This window comes from Geotrypetes seraphini, chromosome 2, assembly GCF_902459505.1.
Source record: "Geotrypetes seraphini chromosome 2, aGeoSer1.1, whole genome shotgun sequence".
In the NCBI taxonomy this organism is placed as follows: Eukaryota; Metazoa; Chordata; class Amphibia; order Gymnophiona; family Dermophiidae; genus Geotrypetes; species Geotrypetes seraphini.
In genome coordinates, this window is record NC_047085.1 from 281,618,837 (window position 1) to 281,645,346 (window position 26,510).

The 26,510-nt window shown below is 44.3% G+C and overlaps 1 protein-coding gene across 5 annotated transcripts in view; it reads left to right on the forward strand.

The window, feature by feature from the left end:
* The first annotated feature begins 252 nt into the window (after positions 1-252).
* The window catches only part of ICE1 (interactor of little elongation complex ELL subunit 1), a 964,399-nt gene continuing 938,141 nt past the window's right edge, over positions 253-26,510 (forward strand). For 4 of the 5 annotated variants that reach the window (XM_033929748.1, XM_033929749.1, XM_033929750.1 and 1 more), the window contains exon 1: positions 253-536. In XM_033929748.1, coding sequence (XP_033785639.1) covers positions 462-536 — 75 coding nt within the window. In that variant the 5' untranslated portion in view covers positions 253-461. The remainder of the gene's footprint in view (positions 537-26,510) is intronic. The other variant, XM_033929751.1, reaches the window with a different exon arrangement.

The following is a 26,510-nucleotide window of genomic DNA, read 5'->3' on the forward strand; positions in this document are numbered from 1 at the left end:
AATCCTTCCTGTAACCAGTCTTGCGCCCTAACACCAAGTACATTTTAGAAAACCAGAATGGGTGGTCTCTAACAAACAGACTTTTCTACAGCAGAAGTCCCCAAACTACATTCTATATCCCATTTCAGTACTACAGGGCCAATTGAACCAACTCCTTCCGGATCGTAGCCATTAATTTCCGGGTCGCACCCTGTACATCACTTACAAAAACCCCGGGGATCGCCTTGCTTTTTTTTTTCCCCTTCCCTTCTTAGCCTCTCTCTGTATATATGTACGCATCTCTGTTGGGTCAGGTCGGAAGTCAAGGGGAATTTGTGACGTCAACGCCAGCGCATGCACTGAGCAAAGAAAGATGGTGGCAACATAGAAGCATCATCACATAGTTCTATTCTGTAGCTGAGTGACTTTTTTTTGGTGCGTGTGCGCGTGCGGGAAACCTGCGAGCCTATAAACTGTGCAGTATGATGCCTGGGGAGACGCAATCTCGATCTGCGGGCACCACCGGCTCCTGCCAGAACTGTAACGTTCTCCAACAGGTCAGAGGATGTTTTGCGATTGTAAGATTCTGGAATTAAGTAGGGTTTTAGAAGTTCCCCGGCTTCGTCTCCATGGGTCAAGGCGATTCCTTAATGCGCATGCATGGATTTGTACCAAAGGCTTGTCTTAAATCAGAATTTGTATATGCAAAGTTAGAGAGGATAGGCGTAGTGTTGCCAGTTGGCTCTAGATTCGACTGACAAGGTTGATCCAGTCCTGGGTTTACCTTATTGTATGCAGGGATTTAGTCTTGCTTGGGAGATCAAAACTACAAATCCTTGCATACAATGGGTAAACCCAAAACTAGATAATAATAATAATAATTTATTTCTTATGTACCGCTATACCGTGAAGTTCGAAGCGGTTCAGTTCTTTTGTGCAAATATAGAGCCACTTGACAACCATAGGCAGGACTAGAACTGCATCAGGTTGACTGGTTTGCAGCCTCGTGCCCCAGATGTCTAAAAAATAAATTCACACACTTTTCCGTGAACTCTCATTGGAAAAATGTCCGAAGACCTTCACTCTCCCATATTCCTTTCCTGTGGTTATAGTTTCTCATTTGGTTACAAATCACGTTAGAGGAGGATGACCCGGTCCTCTTCTCGAGACTATTGTGTCTGTTTCCGGGATGAAGTAATAGTTTGAACGCCCCCAACCCACTGCAAACACTTAAAAAAAATAAAAAAAAATTTCATTGAGTTTTTTTTTTTCTGTTCTTTGTGAATTTTCTAAATTTAATGGGATGTGGGCCTTATCCCACAGATTCAAATAGTCTGTTTATTAAAAGGTTTGTGTAGCTGGGTTTGGGGAGAATATACCTATACGTGAAAGGTCACTTTTGGTCAGCCACAAAACTTAGAGACTTGAAGAAAGCACAGATGTTTTATTCAGCATATGCGGACTCCTGAACCCCCAAGCTGGCAGCTTCAGAAGTCCCGAAACCAGGAAGTTACAGTGATATTTATATGTTTTTCTGGCTATATAACTGAATGCTAGAAAAAACTTCTCACGTGTTACTTTTCTTAACAATCATTGGTCCTAAGCTCACACTAGCAGGTCACTTATCTAAGCCCTGCAGTCTTTCTTTTACATGTCCAGGAGGGCAGAATACAATATTGTGTATGCTGAGATAACCATAAGAGGCTAAAATGCCCAAGCTACACCACTCAGTGTAGGCAGGCTAAAACATGAGATAAGTCAGGTCTGCAATGAAACATAATTCAGCATTTTATTAAGGAGAAAACTTTGTTCAACACTCAGGAAAACCAGTCCCTGACTCCTTCAGTCCCCCCTTTCAGGCTAGTCGAATGAAGGAGGAAGGAGACGAGCCTGATAAAGTTCAAGAAGGAGGAAGGTCAGGATCAGTGGTAGGGATTGGTCGATACTGGGGGAGCGCAAGGGCCATAGCAGCAGTGGAACGGTCAACAGCAGAATCAACAGTTCGGTGGAGCAGCACAGGGCAGGCAGCAAAGGAGCAGAGAAGACAGGGAGGCAACCAGCAAGATGGACTTCATTGCTGAACCAGAGGGCAACCAGGAGCCGAAGGTGACAGAGAGCCAGTCTGCAGTGAGACCATGCCAGGTCTGGACAGGAACATGAGCCAGTTTGGCGATATGATCCACAATTTCCTTGATCACTTTACCATCGTCATCAAGTTCAAGGCAGCAGTTAGAGAGGTTGAATTTGCCACAGATGCCACCTTCTGCCGCCAGCAAGTAGTCTAGAGCTAGGCAGTTCTGATAGATAGCAGTATGCATTTTAGCATTGGCCTTGCCAATGGTAGCCAATGCATGAGCTGTTTCATTGGCAATGAGTTCAAAAACAGCCTGCAAGTGAATGATGCGGTTAAGCATATAGATAGGGGTCCGATAACTATAGCAGCCATCTTCGGCCAAGTAGCAGGTCCATAAGCAGTGATGATCTTTTCTGCAGGCCAGTCATCACCCCATTCACCTATTTTAAGGGAATTAGTGGAAGTGGTCCGCTTTTGGCGACCCCTGGTGTCGAATACAGGGGCTCCCAGTGCTCACTATCGGCCAGTGGTAACAGGAAGAAGCTGGTACGGATCATGCCAGGTACACATGTACCAGTCCAGTTAGCAGGCAACCAAGAGTAAGCAAACAGACCGCAAAGCCAATATTGACCATAAGGAGCCGGCCATTGTTCATAGGAAGTTTCATTGAGCAGTGTCTGAAGGGGTGGACCTGGCAAATTGGAGGTGTTATTGGCAGGCCAGGGGTCCCAAGCAACAGTGGAGGTGTTAAGACCAGAGAGATGAACACTTGAGGTGTCCAACCTAGACGTTGAAGGACCCCCGATTCGCTGAAGGCAGTGGGAAACAACAATGGAAGTTCGCAAGGCCCATCGTGGAGGTTGTGAACCTGACATGAAAGTGAGGTTTTTTGACGTCAGGTTTTGCTTTGCCTCCCATGACCACTGTTCTCCCATACCAGTCCCTCCACATACAAAACAATTGCTAACATTAAGAGTCTGGCCTATAGTTTCAGCAGTATAAACAGATTTCTAGTGATTACAGGAATATCAATATCTACTTTCATATTTTCATAAAACTAGGGAAATGTCACAGAGTGGTGAACAGGGACACGAGGTCGGGACACAATACGGACATATACAACAGCAGTGTTCTCCCCAGGGCCTTTTAGCCGGGCGCTGCGCCTGGCTAATTTAGATGACCGCCTGACTGTCATCTATTGCGAATCCTCCTGCTGCTGCCGCCGCTCAACATACAAAAACAAAAAAACCACCTCTCACCGGCTTGGAGACGTGAACTCAGTGATTTGTATTTATTGGAGACGTGAACTCAGTGATTTGTATTTATTTCACAGGCAGCTGCCTTAGCCCGTAGCGAACTCATGCTTCGGGGCTCTAAGGTGTGCGTGCCGGCTTCCCTTCTCTTCCCTCCGAAACCGTAAGTTACGTCCCGGGGGGGGGGAAGAGAAGGGAAGCCGGCACGCACACCTTAGAGCCCTGAAGCATGAGTTCGCTATGGGCTAAGGCAGCTGCCTGTAAAATAAATACAAATCACTGCCGATTTTATAAGCACGGGACAGCACATCTGAAGCCGATCTGAAGGGCACTCCTCAGGTTACCTCCAGTTTTGCTCAGGAAGGTTACTGAGCTATTTTGCTGTTTTTTTTAACCAGGCTCTGTCCTCTGATTGGGTATGTTTCCCTGTCTCCAGAAAGCAGAATAATCCTGCTGCATTGAGTGTAAACAACACCTCCCACAAAGCTGCTGATAATGCCTCTGCTCGTCAGATCGTGTGGCTGCAGTGAGTCTGGGACTCCTCTGGGAGAAAAAAAAAGTGTAAAGTTCCCTTCAGTTCCGGCAAGCAGGGTGATCAAGACCACGTGGGGGGTTGGGAAAGTTTAGTTTTTGGTCTCTTGGATTGTTACTCGGATTGTAACGTCATTTTTTTCTTGAGAGGGAGCAGAATCCGAGTTGTGCCTCTGCCACTTGAATTTCCTGGCGAAGGAAGGGGGTCAGTTGCTCTGATCTTTCCTAAGTCACAGCAAATGCCCATCGACCTCCAGAAGAGGCAGGACGGCAAGTCATTATTAATCAGTTGTATGTATCTATGGGTAGCAAAGAGAGTTTTCTCACTGGGTTCCAGTGCTGTTTGCTATTTGAACTGCAGTGCTTAACGTGTGCAGCTCAGAAGAGAGGTGGTTTTTTTGTGTGTTAAAAAAAAAAAAAAAATCCTATTCCTTACAATACAGGGAAAAAAATCTTGGCAAATCATCAGATGAGAGCTGCTACTTGAAGCTCCTACGATGGTTTGATTTTGAAGTACAGGGATTTTCATTGTGCACAGATGTTGGTATGAGTTAATGATCACGCAAACGGGGCTATGTGCACGGCTGCTGTTTCCAAGTCCTGCAAGAAGGTAGAGTTGTAGTTCCATGACAGAAATCGAGTTTTCTCTGGGCTATTTTCAAAACTCAGGCCAATGAAAAGTTTGTGGACGCTTTCTCTTTGATAACTGGTACACCACATCCATCATGAAACTAAGAGCACTGAGCACACCACATCCATCATGAAACTAAGAGCACTGAGCACTTTCTCTTTGAAAAAGTTGTCCAAGAAAATAAGTATTCCCATAGATTTAAACCTTCCTTTTGTGCAAACAGCATCTGGGTAAATAGCTTAAAAAATTGCTCTGGGACTGGGTAAAATAAGGATTGCCCGGATCACACAGACCTCGCATATCTCTGTGGCATGGGGTCTGCAGGGCATTTTAACACCCACAGACCTCACGGTTCCCGCTCACCCTTGAGGTAAGCACATTTTTAAGGATGTGAGGTAGAGATTTGCGCGGTTTATGGGGCCTGCAAGATCCTCATTTTACCCAGTCCTCTAGGTTTGTGTGTTGTCACTATGCATGTCATGCACAAAATACATATTTTTTTGTGGTGTTTTGGGGGACACGAGTGACTAATTATACTTTTCTTGGGTCTCTTTTAAGTATCAAATAAAGTTCCTTAAGGATCTTTTTCCTGTACATGTTCTTGCCCTAGATGGAAACACCAGGGATGGACTGTCATAGGAAAGGAAGGGCAGAGAGGGTGGACAGTGGATGCAAGGGTCAGAGAGAGGGTGGACAGTAGATGGAAGGGATAGAGAGAGAGAGGGCAGAGGCTGGATGGAAGGGGCAAAGAGAGATGATAGATGTTGCATGGAAGGGAGTATGGACAAATGCTGAATAGAAAGAAGAGAGCGGAGAGAAGATGATTAAAGCAGAAACGACAAAAGGTAGAAAAAAATTTTGTTGCTTTACATAGAATCAAGTAGTATTGTAACTGTATTGATTAAGTTTATACATAGGAAATGGAAATAAAGGCAGTTTTTTGGGACTAAACCCCTTTCCTCAGGTCAGGACAGGATACCATAATAGCTGTATACCGTACTTTATCCCAGGACAAGCAGGCAGGTATTCTCACTAGTGGGTGATGTCATCCGACAGAGCCCCGATGCGGACGTCTCACAAGCATACTTGCTTGAAGAAACTTCAGAAGTTTCGAGATGCCCGCACTGCGCATGCGCGAGTGCCTTCCCGCCCGATGCTCCGGGCGTGTCTCCTCAGTTCTTTTCTTTCTGCGGAGCTGAGAAGTTTTGCTTCAAGTCTCTGCGCTGAGTGAACCCGTGTTCTTGCCTTCTAGTACCGCGGTTTTGAGTTATTTTGCTCTTTATTGTGTGTTTTTTTTACCTTTGTTTCTTATTTTTATTTTTTTATTTTTTCCGGAGATTTGACCGGGTCGGCCGCGTGGCTGAGGCCCCGCTCCTTTGATCTCGCGGCGGAGCTTTTCCGGCCTATGTCCCGGCCGATTACCGGTTTTAAAAAGCGCAGCAAGTGCCAGCACACGATTTCGTTGACGGACCCGCATCGACGCTGCCTGCAGTGTCTTGGTCCAGAACATATTCCGAAATCGTGCCGGCCTTGTTCCACTCTCACAGCACATGCTTTTAAACGTCGCTGTTTCCTGTGGGAGTCGATGTTCAAGATGGAAGCTGCTAAGGAACCTTCGGCTTCAACTTCAACCAGTGCTTCGCCTGTGCCTGAGAAGTCATCTTCTACTCCTGCTGCCTCGGTCTCTTGAAGCCGGCCTCCTTCGTCCCGGCTTCGACCCCCGCCTCCTGCTCCGGTGCCTCCTTCGGTCTCCTCTGATCAAGTACCTCCTCAGACCATTCCCCTGGTGGTTATTAAAGTGCCGAAAGCTTCTAAGGCTAAGCACTCGACCACTCGGGAGCGCGAAGACCGTTCAGGAGGTCCCACTTCGAGTGCGGCTCCCTCCTTGTCGGATTTGCTGCGGTCGATCATGGAGGCCCAATTCATTGATATTATGATTATCATAGGGCCCAAGTGGCTGGCCACGATACAGGGTAGGCAAGCAGTCCCTCCTTGAGGGGGCGAGCCGCCTCCCCCTCACTCCTCGCTCTCGCTGCTCGGGGAGGAAGAGCGGCGCTCGGCGGCCGGTTCCTCGAGGCGTGCTTCGTTTAGTGACATGCCGCCTCTGGAACCCATTCCCCCTCCGGGCGAAGATATTTGGGATATTCCTTTGAGTAGTTGAAGCCCTGGGCATCGCCAGGAAGAGTTCTTCCGCACTCCGTATCAAGCATGGAATGCGGCTCGAGAGGCGTCGGCCCATCCTCCTCTTCGCTCTACGGTTTCCAGCCCTATCTACTCCTTATAGGCCTCTGGGGACCCATCTAAGCATCGCTGGTCCAGATCTCCTTCGAGACACAGGGAGGGGCATCGTTCCAGGCATTCTTCGAGGCATTCCTCTAGGCATTCTACAGTCTTGCCTCAGAAGAAACTTCCTCGTGTGGGGTATTCATCTTCGGATGTCTCACCTCCTCCGGGCCCAAAGTACGAGGATCCCTATGGCTCTTTCTCGTCCTGCCGATCACAAGTCTCCTTGGATCCAGAGGCTTCGACTTCATCCAGCCTGTCTCGCCGACCTGTGTTGGCGGACCAATTGTCTTTTTCATCTTTTCTCAGGCAGATGGCGGATGATCTCGACATCACCTTGGACTCCGGTTCCCGATACTCCAAGGAATACCTGGATACCATGCATCTGCCTCATCCTCCTGCTGAGTCGCTTTGTCTACCTCTGCACAAGCTCCTCGACCAAACCTTCATGCAATGTTTTGAAACACTGTACTCTATTCCTGCCGTTCCTGGCAAACTGGATGCCAGGTACCGCACAGTACATCACAAGGGGTTTGAGGGCTCCCAGCTCTCATCAGTCCCTGTTGGTTGAGTCCTCCCTCAAAAGATCTCATCCGTCCCAGGTGTATGCCTCGGTGCCACCGGGCAGAGAGGGCCAGACAATGGATAAATTCGGGAGGCGCATCTACCAGAACTCGATGATGGCATCCAGAGTTCTCAATTACACTTTCCATTTTGCAACTTATTTGGAGTTCTTCCTGCTTGTGCTTCAGAAGTTTATACCTTACATTGAGTCTCAGGCTCGTTTTGAATTTGAGGAGGTAGTCGCCTCGCTCTCCCAGCTGCACCTTCAACTGATGCAATCCTCCTATGATGCCTTTGAACTCTCGGCACGAGCTGCTGCCTGCTCCGTGGCCATGCGTCGTTTAGCCTGGCTTCGAACCATTGACATGGACCCCAACCTCCAGGATAGGCTTGCCAACGTCCCCTGTGCGGGTGCTGATTTGTTTGATGAATCTATTGAGACCATGACGAAGAAGCTGTCGGACCATGAAAAATCTTTCCAGTCCATCCTTCATCCCAAGCCTAAACCTGCTGAATCTCGACCTTCTCGACCGCCTTTGATCTATCAGCGGCGTTATACTCCCAGGCAGGCTCCTGCTGCGAGACAACCAGCAAAGAGACAGCCTCCACAGAAGGCTCAGCAAAAACCTCATCCTTCTGCTGTCCCTAAGGCTCCTCAGTCTTTTTGACTGTCTGATAGGGAGCATAACCAACTCCGTTCTGCTTTCCCCTGTCTTTCCAATTGGGGGTCACCTCCATCATTTTTACCATCGATGGATGGCTATAACCACCGACCTTTGGGTCCTTACCATCATCAGGGAAGGATATTCTCTTCAGTTCCATCGGGTTCCCCCGGACCACCCTCCAAGAGAGTATCCTTCCAACTTGAACCAGACCGCCCTTCTTCTTCAGGAAGCTCAGGCTTTGCTCCGGCTTCGGGCCGTCGAGCCGGTCCCTGTGGATCAACACAACCGGGGGTTTTACTCCCGGTACTTCTTGTTCCGAAGAAGACGGGCGACCTGCGTCCAATTCTGGACCTCAGGGTCCTCAACAAGTTCTTGGTCAAGGAGAGGTTTCGCATGCTGACCCTTGCTTCTCTCTACCCCCTCCTCGAGCAGAACGACTGGTTATGCTCTCTGGATCTAAAAGAGGCCTACACTCACATTCCCATCCATCCGGCCTCTCGCAAGTTCCTCAGATTTCGGGTGGGACATCTACATCTGCAGTATCAAGTGCTTCCATTCTGCCTGTCCTCATCTCCCAGAGTCTTCACGAAGTGTCTGGTGGTAGTGGCCGCTGCACTCCGGAACCAGGGTCTTCAGGTATGTCTTCAGGTATTTCCCTACCTCGACGACTGGCTCATCAAGGCCCCCTCGGCTCCTGGGGTCATCTCGGCGACCCTATCAACGATTTGGTTCCTACAGAGTTTGGGCTTCGAGATCAACTTCCCAAAATCTCATCTGCAGCCTACCCAGTTTCTTCCCTTCATCGGGGCGGTTCTGGATACTATTCAACTCAGAGCATTCCTTCCTCCACAGCACCTGGAGGCTCTTCTTCATCTCTGCCAGTCAGTGTCTTCTCGCCAGTCCATCTCAGCGAGACACATGATGGTTCTCCTGGGCCACATGGCCTCTACAGTTCATGTGACTCCTTTTGCCAGACTTCACCTCAGAATTCCTCAGTGGACACTGGCTTCTCAATGGACACAGGTGTCAGATCCTTTGACTCGTCACATCATAGTCACTCCTGCTCTTCAGCAGTCTCTACATTGGTGAATGACCTCTTCAAATCTATTCAGAGGTTTGCTGTTTCACACTCCTCCCCACCAAAAAGTTTTAACGACCGATTCCTCGACCTATGCATGGGGAGCTCATCTGGACGGTCTTCGCACTCAGGGCTTCTGGACCAGTGCGAACCGGCTGTGCCATATCAATCTTCTGGAACTCAGGGCGATCTTCAATGCTCTTCAAGCGTTTCAACATCTGCTTCACGACATGGTGGTCCTCATTCGCACGGACAACCAAGTTGCCATGTATTATGTCAACAAGCAGGGGGGCGGGGGCACGGGCTCGGCCTCCCTCTGCCAGGAAGCTCTCAGAGTCTGGGATTGGGCGATTTGCCACAACACCTTCCTCAAAGCTGTCTACATTCAGGGAGCGGACAATGCCTTGGCGCACAAATTAAGTCGTCTCCTCCAGCCTCACGAATGGATCCTCCATTCCAAGCCCCTTCATCAGATCTTCTCTCAGTGGGGGACGCCTCAGATAGACCTCTTTGCTGCTCCCCTCAACTTCAAACTGCCTCAATTCTGCTCCAAGATCTACACTCCTCATCACCTCGAGGCAGATGCCTTTCTGCTGGATTGGGGGAATCGCTTTCTGTATGCGTTTCCTCCATTTCCTCTCATTCAAAAGACTCTGGTCAAATTGAAATCCGAGCATGCCACCATGATCCTGATAGCTCCTCGGTGGCCCAGACAGCCTTGGTACTCCCTTCTACTTCAACTCAGCAGCAGGGAGCCGTTCCTTCTTCCAGTGTTTCCTTCACTGCTTACTCAGCAACAAGGATCTCTACTCCATCCCAACCTGCAGTCTCTTCACCTGACAGCTTGGTTCCTCTCAACATGACTCCCCGTCAGTTTTCCAAGGCGGTGAGGGATGTGTTGGAGGCTTCCAGGAAGCCTGCTACTAGACAATGCTACTCCCAAAAATGGACTAGATTTTCTACCTGGTGTGTTTCTAATCGTAAGGAGCCTCAACGAGCCTCCCTGTCTTCTGTTTTGGACTATCTTTTACACCTCTCTCATTCTGGCCCCAAGTCTACATCGATACGAGTCCATCTGAGTGCAAATGCGGCTTTCCATCAGCCTCTGCAAGGGAAACCTCTCTCTGCTCATCCTGTGGTTTCCAGATTTATGAAAGGACTTTTTCATGTCAATCCTCCTCTCAAACCTCCTCCAGTGGTTTGGGATCTCAACGTGGTCCTTTCTCAACTTATGAAACCTCCTTTTGAGCCTCTCAACAAGGCTCCGCTGAAGTTTCTCACTTGGAAAGTGGTTTTTCTGGTTGCCCTCACTTCTGCTCGCAGGGTCAATGAGCTTCAGGCCTTAGTGGCGGATCCACCTTTCACAGTTTTCCATCATGACAAGGTGGTCCTTCGCACTCATCCGAAATTCCTGCCTAAAGTGGTTTCTGAATTTCATCTCAACTAATCCATAGTTCTTCCTGTGTTTTTTCCAAAGCCTCATTCTCACCCTGGAGAATCAGCTCTTCACACTCTGGACTGTAAACGTGCTTTGGCTTTCTACCTGGATCGCACCAAACCACACAGAACTGCTCCTCAACTTTTTGTCTCCTTTGATCCGAACAAGTTGGGACACCCTGTCTCGAAGCGTACCATCTCCAACTGGATGGCGGCTTGCATCTCTTTCTGCTATGCCCAGGCTGGATTACCACTTCCCTGTAAAGTCACAGCCCATAAGATCAGAGCAATGGCGGCCTCTGTAGCCTTCCTCAGATCGACACCGATTGAGGAGATTTGTAAGGCTGCCACTTGGTCCTCGGTTCATACATTCACCTCTCATTATTGTCTGGATACTTTCTCCAGATGGGATGGACAGTTTGGCCAAACAGTATTACAAAATTTATTCTCCTAAGTTGCCAACTCTCCCACCATCCCATTGAGGTTAGCTTGGAGGTCACCCACTAGTGAGAATACCTGCCTGCTTGTCCTGGGATAAAGCAATGTTACTTACTGTAACAGTTGTTATCCAGGGACAGCAGGCAGCTATTCTCACATCCCACCCACCTCCCCTGGGTTGGCTTCTCTGCTAGCTACCTGAACTGAGGAGACATGCCCGGGCGGGCGGGAAGGCACTCGCGCATGCGCGGTGCGGGCATCTCGAAACGTCTGAAGTTTCTTCAAACAAGTATGCTTGTGAGACGTCTGCATCGGGGCTCTGTCGGATGACATCACCCACTAGTGAGAATAGCTGCCTGCTGTCCCTGGATAACAACTGTTACAGTAAGTAACATTGCTGTCTTGAAGAAAGATTTGGCCTCTGAAAGCTAATTGAAAAATGGATTAGTCCAATAAAATGGTATTTTCTTATTTCTCATTATTTGTTTTATTTCTATTTGTTAATTTGTAAAGTGGTGATTGTTATGTATCAGTTTTTTCAAATTTACATCTACTGTCTTTATATTTTGCACAGTAATAGGGGACATGTGTCACTGTTTCTGTGGTGTTGCATTGTATGCAGAGTCTGGTTTCTTGGTTCAGTTTAACTTTTGTCTACATATTTCTATTTTTAGTTTGTGATTATTCCATATTGGATGAGGGTGTATCTGTGTTCTGTGTGTATGAAAAGGACATGGCTTTCTGTTAGCATCGACTGTGCAGGATCTGGCTTTAGTTTTTACAATGCGTGTGCTGGTGTTCTAATGCTCACTGCAGTGTTTAAGATGCTGCCTTTTTTTAGGTGCACCCTTGTTGTGTGACTCGTGAATTATTACTAAAAATATCTTTTTTATATAGAGGAGGTTTTAAAAAAAAAAAAAAGATCAGCACTGGCTGTCATATATACTAGGTACGCCACTGGATTTAATGACCCTATTGGGTTATTCCATGTCAAGTGATCAAGGTCTCCCTGCATGACCTTCACGGATTTTGATAAAACTTTATGCACAAAGTCCCACATGTATCAAACGAACTTTGGTAAAATTTTAGTTTCGCCTGTGGAATATTCGTGGAGATATAGCCATTTGTTTGACCCCATACTGCAATGACATACAGTACATAGAAACATAGAAAGGGGACGGCAGAAAAGGACTACAGTCCATCAAGTCTGCCCACTCTACTGACCCACCCCATTAAGGCTGAGTGCTGCTCGACCCACGTAGGGATCCCACTGGATGTCCCATTTATTCTTAAAGTTGAGCACGCTTGTGGCCTTGATTACCTGCACCGGAAGTTTGTTCCAGTGATCTACCACTCTTTCTGTGAAGAAATACTTCCTGATGTCACCACTAAATTTCCCTCCTCTGAGTTTGAGCGGGTGCCCCCTTGTGACTGAGGGTCCCTTGGGAAGGAATATATCGTTTTCCACCTCGACACGACCTGTGACGTACTTAAAAGTCTCAATCATGTCACCCCTTTCCCTGCGCTCCTCTAGAGAGTAGAGCTGTAATTTGCCCAGTCTTTCCTTGTATGAGAGACCCTTGAGTCCAGAGACCTTCCTAGTGGCCTAGTGACATTCTGACAACTTTGAGACACAATATCTCACGAGTTATGTTTCCAAAAAAACTGAAACTTAGCTACCCTGCACAACTTTTGGAGCTCTATTCAGTTCTACCAATAATAATTTTTGTCGAGCACTGAGTGGATGGCTGAATTACAGTAAACTTGGCTGAAAAAATTAGTGCTCCAAAAAAAGTCAAAGTTTGACATTACTTAGCTCCCACAATAATTGAGTAATAAATGCGAAATTTGGCGCATAATGTCTCAGTACAACGTTGTTTTCAAAAGTACAATTTCAACCTCTAAGCTCTTTCCATTAGTTTACAAATTAAGTGTAAAGTTGCTAATTTGTGTAAAAGGCCAAAAATAGGGTATTTTCAGCCTGCTTTTACAGAAAAATACCTTTCAGAAACTCTTTCAAATCAGTCTCATTAGAAAGAGCATATTTCAAACCCCCTAGAAAAGTGGGCTTTCATTTTTCAACGCAGGTTAACAATGCCCGAAAAAGGGAGACAAAGTTGGGAGATGTCACCATGGCAACGGCCTACGTTTCAACTTACAATTATGTCACTTTTCACACTGTTTTTCCCTGTTTATTTTTACTCAAGCTTTGGGTACAATTATAGTGTTCTTAATTAATGATTATTCCTAACTAGAAATTGAGGTGATAATTTTGTTGCATGCAGATCACAAATTACAACTTGTTTTCTTTTTCAGATCCACATTATTATTAATTCAGTTTAAAATGGATGCCAACGAATCGACTAATAATAATCCTTTTCTGCCAGATTGTGCCATTGGGCAAAAATTGTTGTCAGTGTCATGACGGCACATTTTATTCTAAAAAATGTGGGCTCATTTTTTTACATAATTTGTCAACCGATGAAAAATTGCTTATCACTCGGCGCTTTGAAGTTGAACTGATGGATAAAGACCAAATCTGCCTCCACCACAAAGCAAAGTATCTCGACAAATACGAATTAAAGCAAACATCGTGTTGTAATCCATTTGAAAAGAAAAATCACATTGTTCAAAGTGGATTGTTAAGTCGATCTTGCCATGTCTAATGATTTTAGAAAAGTGGCAAAAATAAATATCAAGCCAGGTCAGAAACTTTGCAATAGGTGCAAAGCCCAATACGTTTGAATGAGTGAAGCTACTGCAGCATCTTCATCTTCAGACGATTTTGATATCAGCATCTCCGATGCAGTTGATCAAAGCTTGACTGCTTTAGGAACCTCTCCATTGAAAATTCGAAGGTTAGCTAGTAGAGATAAAGCCGGCTATGTGATACGAAAAATTGAACGTGTGCAGAATGTGATAGCCAAGAAGATTACATCTGCTGCTGGAGTTTCAGCTGAAGAAGTTGGGCCATCTCGTCAGTCTGTAGAATGCAAGTTATGTGAAGATTACACTGACCTCATTGAAGAAATGAAAACGAAAATTGCAATATCCAACAGGTCAATGAAAGTTTAATTATTGACGATGGCCCAAAAAGTTGGTCATAAAGGAAACAGCATTGAAGTTTGGCGTTTCAGAGCGCATAGTCAGAACAGCCCAAAAAGTAAAGAAAGAGAAAGGCATTAGTTCTATACCTGATGCAAAAATTGGCAAGTCCCTTCCAAAAGAAATTGCAAATAGAGTTCAAGATTTTTACGAAGACGATGAATTCAGCAGAATATGTCCTGGCAAAAAAGATTGCATTTCAGTCCACCTCAATAGTTTAAAAGTACAAAAGCAAAAGCGGCTGCTGTTGTGTAATTTAAAAGAGCTGTACGTGGCGTACTGTAACAAATACGGAACTGAAATTGGTTTTTCCAAATTCTGTGAGCTCAGGCCAAAGTGGTGTGTAACCGTTGGTGCATCAGGTGCACACTCCGTGTGTGTCTGCACGATACATCAAAATGTAAAGCTCATGCTACAAGGCGCCAATGTCAAAGAGAACTACAAAGTTCTTATGGAAAAAACTGTGTGCGACCTAAATGTCAAGGACTGTATGCTACAACAATGTCAAAACTGCCCTGGTGAAGAAGCACTAACAGCATACCTGGAAGAAATATTCAAGGATTTAGTTCAGAAGAATCAATAGAATTTAAGCAATGGGTTCACGCTGACCGTGAAACATTAGAAACAAGCGTACTAACCATGGACAACTTTATTGAAAGACTTGCAAGCAAGATTTGGAAGTTGACAAGCCACCATTTCATTTCAAAACATCAAAGTGAATATTTGAAGATGTTGAAGACAGGCTTAAAAGAAACGGAAATGATCGTTTTGATGGATTTCGCTGAAAATTACTCATTTGTTGTACAGGATGCCACCCAAGGCTTTCACTGGGAAAATTCACAAGCTACGGTACATCCTTTTGTTGCATATTACCTCAATGAAGTGGGCACATTGCAAGTTGTAAACTGTTGCATTATTTCTGATCATATGCAACATGATATGATATCTGTACACGTGTTTATTCAAAAGTTGATTGAATTTTTGGTAACTCAAACAAACATTACCAAAATATACTACTTCAGTGACGGCTCAGCTGCACAATATAAAAACTACAAGAACTTTGTGAATTTGTGCAATCACAGAAATGATTTCAATATTGAGGCTGAATGGAATTTTTTTGGAACTAGCCACGGAAAATCACCCTGCAATGGAGTTGGTGGAACAACTAAACGACTGGCTGCCCGGGCTAGCCTCCAAAGACCATCAACGGATCAAATATTGACGCCAAAGGATCTATTTAACTTTTGTGACCAAAATATAAACGGAGTTAAATACATTTATGTTCCAAAAGAAGAAATTGAAGAAAGCAAAAAGTTTCAAGAAGAAAGATGGCATGAAAGCAGCACAGTAGCCGGTACCAGAGAGCACCACCAATTTGTACCAGTCGACTCAAACTCGGTTCGTGTCAGCAAAATTTCAAATGACACAATAAATTTTGTTGCCAAAATTTCTGATACTGCCATTCCAAATTTGAAAGTGTCCGAAATCTTTCCTGGTTGCTACGTTGCCTGTACTTACGATAATCAATGGTGGATAGGCAACGTTGTTGAAGTCTCAATTGAACAAAATGATGCATTGATAAAATTTATGCATCCTCACGGTCCAGCTCATTCGTTTTATTGGCCAGAAAGGCAAGACGTTTGTTGGGTTCCAGAGCAACACCTCATCTGCATGCTTTGTGCCCCTTCAGTTACATCATCCGGCCGCCAATATCAATTTCCAGAAACTGCATTGAAGAAAGTGGCTCAAAAATTTAACAGAATGTTATAAAGATTGCTGGCAGTTAAAATCAAAGTGGACTTCACTTCGGCTTGGGAACCATATAAGATACCCAATTTAGGCTTGGGAACCTAGGATAAGACACCCTAATCATTGGCTTTGGAACTAGAAAGATACCAACAAAAGGCTTTGGAACCTTGACAAAGAAACCAAATGCGAGGCTTGGGAACCTGGACGAAGTGGCCCACCCGTGGCTGGTATTGCACAGCTATCGGGGGTGACCCCTATGGCGATGGGGTTGCCAGTTCAAACTCTTGAACTGGTAGTGACAATGTCACCATGGACCAACGCAATAGAGTAGTAGTAATACTATGTCAATACAAAACTGTAACTTTAAAAATGACAGAACTATTTTGAAATAGAGGTTGTTGCCGTGGCAACGTCTCCCAACTTTGTCCCCCTTTTTCAGCCATTGTTAACCTGCGTTGAAAAATGAAGTCCACTTTTCTAGGGGGTTTGAAATATGCTCTTTCTAATGAGACTGATTTGAAAGAGTTTCTAAAAGGTATTTTTCTGTAAAAGCAGGCTGAAAATACCCTATTTTTGGCCTTTTTACACAAATTAGCAACTTTACACTTAATTTGTAAAGTAATGGAAAGAGCTTGGAGGTTGAAATTGTACTTTTGAAAACAAAGTTGTACTGAGCCATGCGCCAAATTTCGCATTTATTACTCAATTATTATGGGAGCTAAGTAATGTCAAACTTTGACTTTTTTTGGAGCACTAATTTTTTTGGCCAAGTTTACTGTAATTCAGGCATTCAATCAGTGCTCGGCAAAAATTGTTATTGGTAGCAATGAACAGAGCTCAAAAAGTTGTGCAGGGTAGCTAAGTTTCAGTTTTTTTGGAAACACAGCTCGGGAGATATTGTGTCTCAAAGTTGTCAGAATGTCATTGTCGTACTGTATTTCATTGTGGTATGGGGTCAAACAAATGGCTATATCTCCACAAATATTCCACAGGCGAAACTAAAACTTTACCAAAGTTTGTTTGAGACATGGTGGACTCTGCATATGAAGTTTCATCAAAATCCGTGATGGTCATGCAGGGCACTTTCCAAGAATCTATTCACTTGACATGGAATGACCCTATTCTAACTTTACTATTGACGTAGGTGTTGTCCCACCACCACCACCACCACCACACACACACCCACTATAAAGAATTAAATTAAAGTTGTATTAACATCAAGCAGCTTTTAAATGACATTATAAGCAAATAAAAATAAAATTTTTTAATACATTGCTAATTATTACCTGCATCTTTACCTAAACTGTTTTGCCCTAGCTCTCAGTTTGATCTTTATCTGCTACTTTATTATTTTGCTGTAGTGCAATCACACAGGTCTCCTTCAAGGCTCAGTAATACCTCTCCATAAATGATGTGGAAGTAGGGATCGCATCTATTTCATATCCTCAGTGAGACCTCAGGAAGGAGCCTAGTGATCAAAACATTATTAGAGGTACTGTAGAGCCGTTTCTTGTATGACTGGATGAGCTATATTTATCTTTTTTTTTTATTAGTTGTTTAAATTTTTTTCATACTGTAATACCCTTCTATCTACCATGCTCCATAATCTTGATAAATCATCTACAGACCATTCAAAATACAGCCCTCAGACTGATCTATTCACTTGGAAAATTTGACCATATCACCAATGCATACATAGATTCACACTGGCTACCGATAAGAGCTCGAATTCAATTCAAATTTTACTGTCTATTATTCAAAGCAATAAACGGATCTGCACCCACCTACCTAAACAACCGCTTAAATTGAAACCGCATATCCAGACTAAGAAGAACCCAGATCCCATTCTCCTATCCACCACTCAAGGGAACTCAGCGCAAGAAGATGTATGACGGCCTCCTAGCGACGCAGACAGCGAAGCTGGACTCCTCCATCTCCAACCTGTTGACAACTACAAGTGACTTTAAATCATTTCGAAAAGAAATCAGAACTCTGCTATTCTAAAAATCTTTACAGTCTTCTTATCCCCCCTCCATCGCCTCCTCCCCCCTCCTTGCAAATTTCCAGCTGACATCATCCTACCCCTCTTCTAATTTTTCCTCAATGACTCTATCATGTAACCAGCCACTAAACTGCAACTTCCCTACATGTAATCCTCAAATCTCCACCCTTCCTTCAATTTCTCCTCAAAGCCTCTACTATGTATCCAACTCCTAAATTGTAACTTCCTGGAAATGTCCAGCTATCTTCTAATGCAGGGATGCTCACACTTTTTGGGCTTGCGAGCTACTTTTAAAATGACCAAGTCAAAATGATCTACCAACAATAAAATTAAAAAAAAACACAACGCACACTGTACGCATAGAATTGTTAATTATCATTCCTATTCCGGGTTTTTTTCAAAGAGGTCAAAGCAGATGACTCTATGCACTGTAACAACCATACAAAAATAGACAAATACCCACCCCCTCCCTTTTTACTAAACCACGATAGCAGTTTTTAGCGCAGGGAGCTGCGCTGAATGCCCAGCACTGCTCTCGCTGCTCATAGGCTCCCTGCGCTAAAATCCTCTATTGCTGTTAAGTAAAAGGGGACCATATTGTAAAATATAGAGAGCAGATATAAATTCAGACACATTTTGATCACTAACTTTAAAATAAAATCATTTTTCCTACCTTGTCTGGTGATTTCATGAGTCTCTGGTTGCACTTTCTTCTTCTGACTGTGCATCCAATCTTTCTTCCCTTCTTTTAGCCTGTATGCTTCCTCTCCTCCTGACCTCATTCCCCCCAACATTTTCTTCTTCTCTGCCCTCTCTTTCTTTCTCTCTTCATGCCCCCTTTCTTTTTTTCTGTTTCTCTTCTTTCCTTCTGTCTCCCTGCCTGCCCTCTTTCTCCCTCCCTGCCCTCCCCCAAGCCACTGCCGCTGCCATCGTCATCGGATAACAGGCCCCCAAAGCCGCCCGCCGCCGGCCAAGCTCTCCTTTCCCCGACGTCAATTTTGCCGTCGGAGAGGAAGTTCCGCTGGCCAGAACTTCCTCTCCAACAGCAGAATTGACGTCGGGGAAAGGAAGGCTGATCGGCCCAAGATTGACCTATTGGGAGAAATGCTGCTGGGTCCTGCCTTTGAGGAAACAGAAAGTAGGCAGGACCTGGCAGCAAGAAGAGCAAATCGCAAGCTTCGCTGACCTGTCTCCCGCTTTAGCCCGCCAATGGGGCTCTAACATGTGCGTGCCGGCTTCCCTTCTCTCCCCCCCCCCCCGGACATAACTTCCGGTTTCAGAGGGAAGAGAAGGGAAGCCGGTACAAGCACACGTTAGCCCCCGGAGCATAAATTCTCCAAGCCGGTATTTTTTTTTTAATGTTGAGCAGCGGAGGCAGCAGCAGGATTCAGGAGCAGGCCAGTCAGGAGGGGAAAAAAGAGAAGGGAAGAAGGGAACCCGCTCTGCGATCGACTGGGGTCGCCTGAGCGAGCGACTTGTCGATCGCGATCGACGTGTTGGGCACCCCTGTTCTAATGTAATCCGCTTAGAACTGCAAGGTACAGGCGGAATAGAAGTCACTAATGTAATATAATTCATGCAGAAATAAATGGCTAGATTTGACTTCCCAATGACTTCATTAACGCATTTCCATTTTTTTAAACCTCTATACCATTTGAAAGAGGGCGCATATCTAATTATTTATTCATTTCTAGAATTGGATAATTCTTAAATTTAGTAAAAATATTCTGGCACAAGTGTCAAACCTTAAAAAAGGAAGTCATATTGAGCATTGGAAATCAATAATAATTAACTAATAAAAATAGTACACATTTAGGGCTCATTTTACAAAGGTACACTAGCGTTTTTAGCGCACGCACCGGATTAGCGCTCGCTATCTGAAAAACTACCACCTGCTCAAGAGGAGGCGGTAGTGGCTAGCAAGCGGGGCATTTTATTGCATGCTATTCCGCGTGTTAAGGCCCTAACACACTTTTGTAAAAGGAGCCCTTAATTTTCCCCATTACCAAATTTCCCCACCCCGCCCGGCTGGAAAAAATTTCTGGGGAGAACACTGCAACAGTGCCTTGGTCTAGTCCTTTACCATCAATGTAGAATCCCATTCAGTTTTTAGCATACCGGAACTGGGCTTTGGCATTCCAGGTGTGAGGGTTAGTGATAGTGAAAACCATGGGATTACAGTGGCTTGCAGTACACATGGGACCGGGGTTAGGGTCTACTGCAAGAGTGGCAGACGGGGTATTGGCTGGGTATTTATGAGGGTTCTTGTAGGTGGCCCACGAGACACATTCACACTCAGGACAAGCTCCACCATTAGTGAAGGTTTCCTCATAGGGCATTTCTTAAAGGGCATTAGGTTGTACAGGCACGCATACTTAGCATATGAGGTGTAATAGCGCTGCCAAGCTAGGGAGCCACATGGGACTGTATTAGGGGCAATACCGTGACCATGGGCAACATCTAATAACACGCATGCATCAAAATACAAAGACACCGGGCGAGTGGGATCTACAATAAGAGTCTGGTTGATAAGTGGATGCTCAACATTATCAATGTGGATCTCTGCCCACTTTTCAACTTCATCACCAGTAGGTTGGAAACAGATAATACCCTCTGATGTTTGACACTTTCTGTACTTAACTCCGTCATGAAAACAAACATCAGGCAAAGGGGCTGAGGGGCACTTAAATTGGGTACGGTATAGGAGGGCCATTTCTTCCTTATCTCCATTACGGACCTGAGAAAGGCACGGTTTACAGGGTGTAAGGGATTGTGACTGATCCCTTAGTACAGGGGTAGGGAACTCTGGTCCTCGAGAGCCATATTCCAGTCGGGTTTTCAGGATTTCCCCAATGAATATGCATGAGATCTATGTGCATGCACTGCTTTTAATGCATATTCATTGGGGAAATCCTGAAAACCTGACTGGAATACGGCTCTCGAGGACCGGAGTTCCCTACCCTAGTACAATAGGGAAGAAATACAGAAGAAAGAAACATAAGACAGTGAGGGCAAAACAAACGTCGGATATATAACACAAGAGGTGCCGACAATGCTGGCACAAGAAACTCAATTTGTCAGGAACAACTTAGAAAACCTGAAACAGTTATACTCGAGGCACTTGCTAGAGCCAATGGTGAACCACAGGCAGTCAGTTAAACTCAAACATTTGTGAAAAGCAATTTTGAGGTTTTAGAGATCTTCAGCTGGAGGTCTGTTTTGCCTGGGGTGACTTGACTACTGTAGTGAAACCAGGTTTCATGTCCGGACACCTTGATAGCTGTGGGGGAAGAAATGAGGACAGTTTTTTCTGAATTAAGTTTCAGTTTGAATTCAGTCATCCATTGCTCCATCAAATTTAGTGCTTCTGATGCCTTGGGAGTAACTTCTGAGAGAGAGAGTTAGCAAATGGGATGATGATCGTAAAGTCATCTGCGTAACTAAATAATTTTATCCCCAGTTGGTCAATTGCGCATCTAGTGAGGACATGTAGACATTGAAAAGCAATGGGGATAGTGGTGACCCTTGCGGTACGCCAGATGGATTGCTCCAGGTATCGGAGAGATCGTAATTGAAACGTAATTGATAGGTACTGGACATAAGGAAACATCAAAACCAGTCCAACATCTCTTCCCTAATACCAATTGCATCTAGGCATTGTAGCAATTTCCCATGGTCCACTAGGTCAAAGGCAGAGTTCATATCAAATTGCATGATCAGGGCATTAAGGTCCTTGCTGAACAAGAGACGCAGATTATCTAAGATAGCCGCAATTACTGTCTCAGTACTGAACAAAGGTCTAAAACCAGACTGAGTTTCATGCAAGAGAGAGAACAGATAAAGATATTCCATTAATTGGGTATGTACCAATCCTTCCATGATTTTTACAATAAATGGAATGGATGCTTGTTGGTTACCAGTGCTGATGATTCTTTACTATTTTTTGGAATTGGGGTTATTATTATGTGACCGTTATTAGTGAGGAACTTTCCATTTTTTAGGTTATGGGCTAAGTAATGCAGCAAAGATAGTTTAAATTCTAATGGAGCTGCTTTCATAATTTCCAGGGGACATGAGTCCAGAACGCAGTATGATTTAGAGTATTTATTATATAGTTTGATATAATTATTCCATTCTAAATCTTGAAAGGAACTCCAGATCATATCTGCTGGTATTTCATTTCCTTGTATGTTAGCTATTTGATGATCCTTAGTGTCATTTGTTGAACAGTTGTTTCTTAGGTTTTTAATTTTTGAATCGAAATGCTGTGCTAAATCATTTGCTGAAGGTAGTTTAATATTGTGCACGAGCTGAGTGTAGCGTGTAGTGTCAAATAAATTCGTAACCAAGTTGAACAGCTCTTTTGTATTTATTCCTTTTGAACTAGTGCTAGATAAGTTGATTTTAGAAGAGTAGAATGCTTTACGTTTGTCTTTTATCAGTTGTTTGTAGATTTTTATGTTAGATCTCCAGTTGTTACGGTCTGACAATTCTGGTTTTTTTCCAATTTCTTTCCAGTCGTCTTACTAGTTGTTTCATTTTTAGAAGTTCGGTGTCAAACCGTTTGTTATATTTATTTGCGCAGCTTTTGCTATTTCAATTAGGGGCAATTTTATCTAAAATGGATGTGCTAGTTTTCATCCAGTGATCCCAGAAATCGACTCCTTCTCCTATCTCCGCTTGTAGTTCATATTGTGACCAATATTCTTCTGGATTAGTATAACCTCTTGTGTGATGTTCTCTTTTTATCCTTGGATGTGTTTTAGATTTTAAATGAGTCCAGATTAACTTGAAATAATAAGTAAAATTGCCAGATCAGATATCGTGACACCAGGTGCCATCAGGTAGAGAGATGGCAGGGTCTAAAATTTCCTTTGTGGACATAGCTACCACATCTAAGTGATGACCTTTTTCAATGTTTTTGTGTGGGTAAAGGGAGATTGTAATTGAGTAGGGATAGAAAGTTTTTAAAGTTTCATATCTGGATTGTCCTCTTCATTTAGGTGTATATTTATGTCACCTGAGATGATATTGTAAGAAGGAATAGTTGAATTATGTAGAACAAATTCACAAAAGTCCTCTTTGGCTTTTGGCCAGCTTTTCGGTGGGACAGAGAATAATATGCAAGATAGGGATTCTTCTAGTTCCTTATTGCTGATTTTACAGGCTAATATTTCTAACTGATTGGTCATTTTGGAATCCAATAGTTCAAACTCAAATCTTTCCTTAAGAATAATTGCTAATCCTCCCCCTTTTTCTTCCCTCACGGTTTAGCGTAAGGATTTTAAAATTATCTGGTAGAAGATTATTATTATTGAATTTTTTATTGATTTTATTGATCTATCTAATAAGTGGTAGCATCAAAAATGTTAACTCACTCTATCCACAATTACATTCAATCCATTACCCTGATCTATCAATGAAGCGCATAATTAACCCACAAGAAGACAAAGGTAAATCATATTAATGTGATCTCAAATAAAGGAAGACATCAACGAACCCTTACAATAATAGCCATGTTTCGGTTAGAAAGAGACAGGCTATTTGCTTGCTGATGATCCAATCTTTAATTAGAAAAGCTTTATTCCTGACAGATCTAGTATTAAGATATGCACAGGGAACAGAGGCGGATGTGATAGGTTTGGTAGGAACAGTGGTTCTGATAGGGTTTACTTCCCTTATTCAAGTTTATTATTATTTCAAGTTTATTAGGTTTTTATATATCGCCTATCAAGATTATCTAAGCGGTTTTACAATCAGGTACTCAAGTATGTTTCCCTACCTGTCCCGGTGGGCTCACAATCTATCTAACGTACCTGGGGCTATGGAGGACTGAGTGACTTGCCCAGGGTCACAAGGAGCAGCACGGGATTTGAACCCACAACCCCAGGGTGCCGAGGCTGTAGCTCCAACCACTGCGCCACACACTCCTCTTTTTTGTAAAGGTTCGTTGATGTCTTCCTTTATTTGAGATCACATTAATATGATTTACCCTGTCTTCATGTGGGTTAATTATGCGCTTTATTGATAGATCAGGGTAATGGATTGAATGTAATTGTGGATAGAGTGAGTTAACATCTTTGATGCTACCGCTTATTAGATCAATAAAATCAATAAGAAATTATTGTTTGCAGGGTAATACGTCTCTTCCTGTCGCAATAGCTATATTGGTTTCCCTAATACTCTTAATTTCTAGGTTGTTTAGTTGATAACAAACAGATTGATATAGCTCTTAAGATGGTACCAATGGATAAAGCTCTTAAGATGATAATAAGGTCAATAGTTGCCTGTGGCCGCTTAGAGTAAGGGGGACAATGGGATTTCCAGTTGTATAAATCAGTGTTGTTGAAGAGCTGATATACGAGACTAATAGTGGGTGGTCTAGGATGCCCAGCGGCATCCGGTGGGTTGGCGACAGGAACCTGGCGAAGGGGCATGGATAGATTTGTAGCCTCCGGAGACTCCTGTTTCATCTGTCTTCTCATGGAAACTATTTGAGGAGGATCAGGTCTCAAGCGATGGCTGATAGGAGAATCATCAAAAAGAGAGAGAGAGAGCCCAGAGATGGATAAAGGACTGGGGAGGACATGATTTCATGAGCTGAGCTATTGGCCGGGGCTCGGGAAGGGGAGACTGGAAGTTGGGCAGGGAGTTGTACAGGCTGGGAAACAGAAGGCTGAGCAAGGGAGACAGAACTGGGATTGGGTATGGGCTGTGGTGTTGCCAAGTAAGAAGGAGGAGCGGTGGGTATTTCAAGTATGTAAGATGAAGGGTCAGACTCGAAGACATGATTAGGACGATAGCGCTCATTGACAGTCTTCCTGAGGGTGAGGACTTGGGACTGGAGTTTCTTGGGTACAGGAGGGAAAAGCCAAGAAGGCTTGCTGCAGACTAAGTCTAACCAACTATCTATATAGGGGAATTGATCAGGATGGCCAGTCTTAGGGTGGGTTACTATGATAAAAACCTGACAGGTTATGTCCTCTTCCAGGGAGCCAGAGGGGGGCCAACACACACCAAACGTCGGCCATTTTAACTGGCACAGATGAATAAGGGTTGATCTTTTAAGTGTAGTCCCATAATCCAAGCCAAATTCCTTTTCAAAATTAACTAACATTGTATCAAGAGGGTCCCCATAGGTAGACTGACATCCTCCCATTGTGCAATGGAGGACAAACACACTTCCCTGTATTCCCAGCTCTGCCCGTTTCCGGACTAGGGAAATGCAATACTAACAGGTCCGCACTTGCTTCGTCCACAAGGACGTCTCAGACACTCTCAAACACACAAAACACAACAGACTTCAGTTTAGTTACCCAATCAGAAAATAACAGTTCCTAGAATCCCTCCCCTCGACTTCAGTGACAAATCAAGTAGCTTTACTAGGTAGAGAAAGAGAGACAGGACAGAAGTGATCAATTTCTGCACTTATCAGATGAGTGGCCGCTCAAAATTTGGACAGATATCAATTCCTGCACTTTAAACCAGGACTGGATTAATCAATTGAGCTGGTCTAAGTGTCCGAGTTCCACCGATCCCAAGAGAGGACCAAGCCGGCTAGGCTGACGTGTCAGCTCTTAGACCAGACACAAGTGACCGATTGAGTGACTGGGATGCACTGGGGAGGGGCCTGAGGCTCTGATTGGCCCAGGTTGTTTAAGACTCCTCCTTTGGGGCATTGGCAAGGAGCCTAAGGCTCTGATTGACTGACGCCTAAGGCCCCATCCATAGGAAGGGCCTTCCAAGTTTATTAAAAGTTTGATATACCGCCTAATCAAACATCAAGGCGGTGTACAATAATAATAAAAGGGGCTAGTAATAAAATCGGACAGTACATAGACTAATAACTAAATAAAATCAATCATCACAAGTGTGGTTAGATAATAAACTTATTACTTGAGACAAACTGGGACAAAAGGAAAAAGGGAAGAACTACAATCTTGAAAGTAAGGGACTTAAAAAGAGAAAATAAGGGGGGGGGAAGGCACAGGTTTGGTTTAATTGGTTGATTTAGTCCTTAGAAGGACTGTTAAAGTCCAAAAGCATCACCAAAGAGGAAAGATTTTGGTTTGGACATAAAATTATTTAAAGACATCTCTTCTTCTTAGATAATTAGGCAGGGAGTTCCAGAGAGATGGGGCAGTTACTAAGATGATATTAGTCCACATGATATTAATGTGCTTCAGAGAAGGAACAGTGAGCAAGTTCTGTGAGATTGAGCACAGAGACCTGTGAGGGAAATAAGGAATAAGGAGCCATAAACAACCTGGGCCATTCAGAGCCTTAACCCCTTCCTGGTGCATCCGGGGAGGGGCTTGAGGCTTTGATTGCCCCAGGTTGTTTAAGGCTCCTCCTATGGGAAGAGCTTTAAAACCCCTGGGCCAATCAGAGCCTCAGACCAATCAGAGTCTCAGGCCCCTCTGGGATACACCAGGGAGGGGAAGGCCCGCCATTTTAAAGAGGCAGACCAGCTGGACGGAGGGAGTAGGCATCCCTCCTGCCAGCCATCTAAAGTAAAGTAAGGGGGAAAGGGTGGAGGTCATTGGAGGAACGGAGTGGGTGTGTTACATGGCGGTGGGAGAGAGATTGTGCATCTCTCCTGCTGCCAGGATGTGTTTGTTGGTGGCTGGAAAATCTCTCCTGCTGCCAAGGGGGTGCTATAATAGACGCATTCAAGAACCATGCTTTTTACCACTAAAAAAACCCCCCTACAATTCATAA